This window comes from Fragaria vesca, linkage group LG7, assembly GCF_000184155.1.
Source record: "Fragaria vesca subsp. vesca linkage group LG7, FraVesHawaii_1.0, whole genome shotgun sequence".
Classification (NCBI taxonomy): domain Eukaryota; kingdom Viridiplantae; phylum Streptophyta; class Magnoliopsida; order Rosales; family Rosaceae; genus Fragaria; species Fragaria vesca.
The window spans coordinates 11461611-11469998 of NC_020497.1; the positions used below are offsets into that span (position 1 = coordinate 11461611).

The 8388-nt window shown below is 38.1% G+C and overlaps 1 protein-coding gene across 1 annotated transcript in view; it reads left to right on the forward strand.

Moving 5' to 3' along the window:
• The first annotated feature begins 5053 nt into the window (after nt 1-5053).
• LOC101313853 (protein SCAI-like) overlaps nt 5054-8388 on the forward strand; it is a 20605-nt gene continuing 17270 nt past the window's right edge. The window contains exons 1-3 of the mRNA XM_004308578.1: nt 5054-5663; nt 6653-6859; nt 7266-7552. Of these exons, the coding sequence (XP_004308626.1) occupies nt 5154-5663; nt 6653-6859; nt 7266-7552 (1004 nt within the window). The 5' untranslated portion in view covers nt 5054-5153. The remainder of the gene's footprint in view (nt 5664-6652; nt 6860-7265; nt 7553-8388) is intronic.

Below are 8388 nucleotides of genomic sequence, written 5' to 3' on the forward strand. Positions count from 1 at the left end.
TGACTAGTCAAACAATGGATCTAACATATAATTATATATAAACACCGCACATTTTGTAAATAGACATGCTTCACTTTAAAACAGAGAGATATTTCGTAAATAGATCAAAATCATGTTTTTCAACTATTTTGATAACAAATAAGAATGTTTGAAACATATTACACAAATCCACTCGCCTCAACAAAGCGAAACCCCACCAAGAACATCGATCGTAAACCGAGCCTCTTAAAACGAGCCATCTAGAAATCACCGTTGGATCTAACCCAAACTTCAAAGATAGAACGAGGGCATTGATACAAACCCGTAGCCCTTTGCGGATTTAAAATCAGAGTTACAGATCAAAAGTTATGATCCACCAAAATTTTAGTCGTAACTCCTCTAGAAAGAGAAAGTCTCTCTGAATTTTGTGGAGAAGGAGCTGATCAAGAAGAAGCCGACTATGAAACGTCAGTTTTGGTTTTGGTCCAACAAGACAAGGACACTTGTCAACATCGCAAGCCATCTTCTAATCTACCTCCACCTAGCTGCCTTAAGTCAAGACTTCATTGGTCTAAGTTGAAACTTGTCAACCATCAGCACTTGTGGGTCTGCTCCGTTGGGTCCAAGCCATGTAATTTGATCAATAAGAGCGCGCCACGTCGCTATCTTATCTTAATTTAACTCAATGTTTAGAAAATCGTTAAAAATAACTCGGGACTCCGAAAAATTCACCGAAAAATATAACAAACTAGTGACAATCTCTATTTTCTATTTCTAAGAAGAAAAAAAATCAATTTTGTGAAATTTCAAAAAAAAAAGAAAAAAGGATATTATAGTCTTTGTTAATGTCTAAAAGATAAAACTGTTGGTGCTAGTGTTAAAATCGATCTTAAAAAAATTAAGCACGCTACTGAGACTTGTGGCATCAAAATACCTATTTCTATTGATCCCAATGTTGACTGCAACACGTAATTAACCACCCTCTTCCTCTCTCATTTTTATTATGTACTATAGATCTTGTTCCTCTAAAGTTTTCCTGTAAAGCTTATGTGAGTTTTGTAAACAAGTAGACGGTCCATATATTCATCCAACATGAGTCTGGTTTGATATGGATGTACTTGTATATATATGATATACAATACTTCAACTGATTTTGTGCTTTGCTAATGTGATATGCAGAATTACGGCGTTCTAAAATGACCAAATAAGAGTTGAACCACTGAAAACTCTGGCACCCGACCCTTTTGGAGCAGAGGAATTCTAGGGTTTTGAAGGACGGCGGGGACTCCATCTCGGCTGGGGTGTGAGGGCCTGATCGCAACGACAGCTTGGGTGGACTCTCCAGCGGCTTTGGCGACGCGGTGGGAAGCCCCTAATCGAAAGTTTCTGAGGTCGACGACGACGTTGGTGGAGCGGCGCTTTGCTGGGTGGTACCGGTGGATCTCTGCGGGTGATCTCGGCGGCGAGGCTTAACCTTGTTGGTGTGGAACCTGATTCCAAATTGGTTTTGTAAGGTTTTCTGGTTTTTGGTTTTGAGGGAATGCAAAGGAAGCGGTTGTCCGATTTCCTTCTGCCGAGCTTCAAGGGAGCCAGAGTCTTTGTTTGGCGGCTGACGTGCTCGTTACCGGGCATGCGACAATTAAGAACCCTTTTTGAAAATCGTAGTACAAGGCAAATAAGGTTCGATCAATCTGGGGACTAAGGGTGCTCAGGTGACAATGGTCTTGTAAAAAGTTAGTAGCTAACAATATATACAAGTATTCATTTACAAATATACATATGGTACAAAGTAAACATGGGGGGTTTTGAGAGTTTGATTCTAACGTTCCTACTAAAAGATAAAGATAAAAGCTAAACTAATATATACAAGTGATCGATCTATTTAACACATCAGCTAGAGAGAAACTCAGATTTCGACCACACATCAAAGATTATGTTTCAACCTTAGCAATCTGATAACATGTCAATTCAAAGAACTAGAAACAATCTTAAAACACAAGCCTACGAGGTCATGCATTTTATAGTTCTACTTACTTATCCCTAGCACAGGACGTCTAGAACTAGGACATCTCATGCAAGGTTGCTATCAATACTATGAGTATATGTCTACACTTAACATGAGTCCTTAAGATCTATAGAACGAGATTAAACACAATTATATCATGAACGTCACAACATGGAATTGCATAGTATATTCAACTCTATATGTGACACAGCTTCCACCACTGGAGATCTACACTTACCTACGAGGCTTAGCATAAATCATGACATTAGTTAGCATGCATTCTAACATAGGTATATCAAACAACAACACATACTTTCTACTTATGAGTTGACAAGATCAGATTGCTAAAAATATCATGAATGAAACTTTAACATGCTTTACTAAAATTCTGAATTTACTAACAACATAACCATCGAAACAACATCCAAATCCAATATTTGAAAACCGAAAACATGTTTCTAAAAATTGTAAAGGAAAACTAAACAATAACAGAGGTAGGGTTACACTTTTATCAGTCTTCAAGAAGCTTGTAGACCTCTAGAAAGCTAGTGCTCCGGCTTCAAAGCTTCAAGGCTCCAAAGTTGCCGCTCTTGTAGAACGTCCGACAAGGCTTTGGCAAGGGAGGAAGAAATCAGCAAAGGAAAGGGAGAGGCTGCTCAGCAGAGCTATGTGTTTCCCTGAATTTTGTGTGAATGAATGATGGTTTGAGAAATACACAAGGCTGTCTTTATATAGAGAATATCTTGGTGAAACATCTCTTCAAAAATGATGTGGGACTACACACATATGTTTGACTTTTCTTCTTCAGATGCACATGTTTGACTTTTCTTCCTTAGGTGCACATGTTTGACTTTTCTTTTTCCTTCCTTGGGCCACTTGGGCCTTCTTTTGGACTTTCTGCATTTTTCTTCCATCCTTGCATTACTTGGGTCTTTTTTTGGGCTTTTTGCTCTTTGTGTCTCTAATATCACAAAAACATGTTAGAAATAACATTATTATGAGAATATCATAGCTAAATAGGGTAGGAAACACATTATAAACATAACACTTTGTGCTCGTATCAACGGCGGGGACAGAGGCTTGGGTCGTGTTGTTTGGCAGGCGGTGGTGATCGGTGTTTTGCTTTTCTGAGACCGAGCGGGCCGGACTAGGAGGATCACCATGGTGGAGGCTCGTGGGCGGCCACCAGAATGGCGTTGAACGGGGTTTTCTCCAGCTAGTCTTGCCAGTCCTGGTTGGGGAGGGGAGAAGGACTTGGTAGGTTTGGGCCCACTGAGTTGGGTTGGATTTTCGGCCCACAACTGGGCTTTGATCCAGTTGGCTTTTCCTTTTTAACTTGGGCCTGGTTTGGACTTTGTTGGATGGGTTTTTTTGCATCTTTGGCCTGACTTTTCCCAAGAGTGAAGCCACAAGTTGTTTGGTAGGTCGAAACGTACACCAATGGAGGTCTTAGGCGTCTAAAGCTTCAAATGGTGGTGGAATTTTTGGGGCTTTGTAGGGCTTAGGATGCTTTCTTTGTTTTGTTGTTTTCGCAGCGATTTTTTGCTACAACTTGTAGACTAGTCAATAATACAATTGCACTCGGTAGTTGTTGGTCGTTGTCTTTTCAATTTGTAGTTGATAGCTGCTTGTATGGTCCACAGACTATTATTCATGCTTGACCGTTTTGGTCATCATGATCTTTGATCAATGGAATTTTCCTACCTTAAAAAAAAAAGACCAAATAAGACTTGAAGAAGAAGATTACATACAAGATTATGTTTTATGAAGCATATATAATGAATTAGTATTCTACCAATGACAAAAATATGTATGAATAATAAGCATGATTTTTCTCGAGATTTTGTTCTTGTTAAATCCATTATCTTGGTATGCCGCAATGATACATTAGTACCACACTAGACAAGAATTCAATCGAGATTCCAAGCCCAAATATTTCATGCGTTAATATCGCTAATCATATATAATAAACAAAATACTTCATATCTCACATATAAGGTAGATCGATTAACTAGTTTTTGTTACTACTGAAGGCTAAAAGTTTGAAATTTCAAGTGTATCCATTCTTTTTAATAATAACAAAAAATACACGTCACCTCTCTCCCTCTCTCTCTCTCTCACACACACACACAAACCTGCACCTCATTCTACCCTGTCCCTTTTGTTGCTGCAACTTCTACACCAACCTCACGTCGCGCCTTTGTCACCACCACCAAACTGTAGGAGGAAGAACATCCTTCTCTTTGGTCGATCTCTTGCTTGATGGATCACTCTCTAAGCTCTATCTCTCTCTTTGTCCTGCTATTCTTTTCCCTTTACAAACCTAATCATATTTGGGTATCGTGGTCTTTGAACTATAGATGTGAGATTGAAAAGTTCAAATATCTTAGTTGAAATCCTTCTGTTAAAAGTTTCAATCCAACTAAGAATTTGAAATATGAATATATATCCAAATTCCAAATCTATAGATTTGATATTTAAATCCAATATTTGGGTATAATGGTCTTTGAACTATAGTTGTGAGATTGAAAAGTTCGGATATCATAGTTGAAATCCTTCTGTTAAAAGTTTCAATCAAACTAAGAATTTAAAATATGATTATTTTGAATATTCAAATTCCAAATCTGTAAATTTGATATTTAAATCCAAATCCAAATTGACAGCCCCAGTATTAATGTTGATAATTTTAACGAAATTATTCCTGGTTGATTCAACACTTGTACTTTTGAGTTACATACTGTAAAGCAACTACTCTGGACACTTGGCTATTAGCAACTAAAAATAATACATTTTAGATCTCGATGTGCTTAAGAGGATTAAGTTGAAACAAAACTTTGATGAATGTGGTTCTAAATAAACATTATCTGATAAAATAACTGGGCAGTAAAACTTTGAATCTAAAATTTGAAATAATCATGTTCATCTAGTCAATAACGCACTGATGTAAATTGTATTACTTATTTACTTTGGTCAAAGAGAGAGATAAATTCAATAATGTCATTGTATTGGCACAAGTATTCCCTAGACCGGTGGTCGTTTTGTTTATTAGCAAATGGTCATGGGGTCCTAGACCAATTGGCATAAACCAAAAACCTGAATTAATATACAAAAGCACCACCTGATAGTGTTCACCACCACCAAACCCCACCGGAGACGACGAAGCCCCAAAATGCAAGTGCAGCAAAACCCTAGCATTCCGGTCAGCGAAGTCTACTGGTCTCTCCTCCACAAAGCCGACAAGAAATTCTCCAAAATCCGAGAGCTCCCTTACTACCACCGCAACCGCCACGAGTACGACGCCTACTTCTACAAGGTCTTCAAAGTCTACACGCAGCTCTGGAAGTTCCAGCAGGAGAATCGCCAGAAGCTCGTCGACGCCGGTCTCCGGCGATCGGAGATCGGCGAGATCGCGTCGCGGATCGCGCAACTCTACTTAGGGCAGTACATGAGGACCAGCGAGGCCAGCTATCTCTCGGAAGCTTACATTTTCTACGAGGCGATTCTGAGCAGAGAGTACTTCAAGGAGGGAATGTTTCAGGACCTGAGCTTGGCTAACAAGCAGCTCCGGTTCATTTCGAGGTTTCTTGTGGTGTGCTTGCTCTTGAATCGCCGTGAGATGGTGCAGCAGCTCCTTCATCAGCTCAAAGGCTTGGTTGATGATTGCAAGAGGACCTTCCAGGTGAATTCTCTCGAATCGTTTTCACTTTCGGTTCGGTATTGTTTTGCTCTGTTGGCTCTTGTTTCAAATTCGAGATGGAAATGTTAGGTTTGTGCTATTGTAAAAAGCTTATCGAAAATGTGATAAGAGAGTTAAAAGAAAGAAAAGAAAATATAAAACGACATGGAGTTTTGCCTCGAAATAGATTTAGATACATTAGAGTATTCACTTTAGCAGTAGTAACCGAGAATGGCGGACATTGGACCAGTTTTGGAGCATGAGATTTTGAAATTGTGTTCACTTTCTTAGTTTCTTACATGTGTTGGAAATCGAGAGGGAGAATTAGGTTTGTGTTATTGTAAAGCTTAAAGAAGGGTAGAACTTACCGAAAATGTGATATGATGGTTCAACCTCAATACTTATAGGTAAAGAGTTGAAAATAAGAAAAGAAAATGAAAAACAATATGGAGTTGTACCACAAAGTAGATACAGATACATTAGAGTATAAACACTTAATCAGTAGTAATTTAGAATGACAGACACTTGACCAGTTTTGGAGTATGATATTTCGAAATTGTGTTAAATTTCTTGTTTGGCTCTGAGTGGGGACTTTAAGCAATTTAGGAACATCTGGGAATTGAGATTTCAGAATTGTGTTCACTTTCAGTGCAACGTAATGTAGGGTGGGTGAGTTTATCATGGACAGAGAGCAGTATTGAAAGGCTAAGTTAGTTTAGAATATCATATTCAGATGTGATTTTTCTTTTCTGAAATGTTCAGATGTGATTTTATGTATTCCAAAATAGGCGCTTTAGCTTTAAATGCAATATTGTATGTTCTTATGTGTTTGTGTGTTTTGCATTATAGATGGTACATTTATGTGGCTAACAGCAGTACAATATCAGTCATGCTGTTACATTTCAACTAAAAAGTTGTGTGCTTATGTATTCCAAGTCTTGGTGATCTTGCCGATAAGTTTAATAATAACATTTGGATGATCTTGTTTCCAGGAAACTGATTTTAAAGAATGGAAGCTGGTGATTCAGGAAATAGTTAGATTTTTGAAAGCTGACACAGCTTTTATGAATATCAGGCCTTTGAGATATAGTATTGTCCTGGAATGTCATCCTGATTCCTTACCGCAAGTTTCCACACTGGTTGTAAGGAGATCTCTGAGACTGCGAGATGCAATGCTAAGCAGCTACCATCATAATGAGGTTAGGTATTGAGGTTTTTCCTTTACCCCTTTGTGGTTGTTCAATTATTTAATTAAATTCAAGATGCAATAATTACTGAAGTCCAATCATGTAATCCTTGTGTATGGAACTAAATATCAGCCTATGCGCAATTATCTAGCTAAGATATGACAAAAACATAAAGTATGATCAGAAAATAGATTTCCTGGTACTCTGAGAGATTGAAGCCAGAGTGATGTCTAAAGCTTTAGTTTATGTCATAAACGTTCACCCCCTCCTTCACTCCTTTATGGATAATCTCCATGTTCTGACTAGAGGGTTTTCAGTTATTTCTGTTTGATGTTTCTGTATATTATGCCTCGCAAATACATGAACTTGAATTGTATCCTAACATTTTCTGTTTTTCCATCGGTTAAAACTCAACCAGGTAAAGTTTTCGGAGATCACTCTTGACACTTTCAGGATGCTTCAATGTCTGGAGTGGGAACCTAGTGGCTCATTTTACCAGCCTAATGTAGCTAGAAACAGTCAGAATGGGGCACCAGGGTCTGGCCGCACTAATTACTCCCAAGATATTGCTGATCCTACTCTGCCACATAACCCACGGAAAGCTGTCTTATATCGTCCTTCTGTCACACATTTTCTGGCCGTAAGTCTTATAGGAATTAATATTGCTCTGTTTCACTTTCATTACTATGTATTTTTGGCTTGCCTGTAATTCACGATAGTAAAAATCTTAGTTACATAGTTCTATGTCAAGGGCTACCGGTTTCCAGAATACCTGAATAACATTGTGAACTAAACTACATATGTTCAATGTCAAATACCACTAAGTACTAACCTAATGATTGTGCTTCTGTAAAACATTTTTATGTTGAAGTTACCTGAAATACGTTTTAAATTGAAGAAGTTGCTGAGAGACGTGTTTATTTTACTTGATTTGAGCAACTTTCATCCTGCTATTCACCTTAGTTGTGCAAACTTACAGATGAGAATAAAAATCCTTTGCGAATGATATTGTATTTGAATAGCATCTTTGTATAAGGAACCTGTAGGTACTGATTTTCATCTGGATCGTTTAAAAACACACACATGTAGACAAGAGATTTATTTTGTTCACTGAAACCAAATTTTGGCTATGTTGATTAAATTTGGTGTTTTCACTGTTTTTCAAGTCTAAGTTGGGTGACATATGGCATGTTCTAGGCCTAAGCTCATAGCTTGAAGAAATAGTCGAGTAGGGAGAGGGCCTCCTTTTAGTGAGGAGAGGGCCTCCTTATATAAGTATGTGGAGCTCCCTCACTCTTACAAGTTTTTGATGTGGGATTTAGGTGCCTATGCCAATTACATTTTTCTCTCTCATGCTACTAGCTAGATATCTCCTTTCTTTGTGCTATTACCACTTGACATATACCTTACACAAACAGAACTTTTAAGTGAAACCAAAAGGTTTGTCTTTTTTGATTCTGTTACATCTCTACCCTCACCCCCTTTCGTGGATTTTCTTATTTCTATGTTTGATTTGGTGTCCTTTGTAGTAATTACGCTTG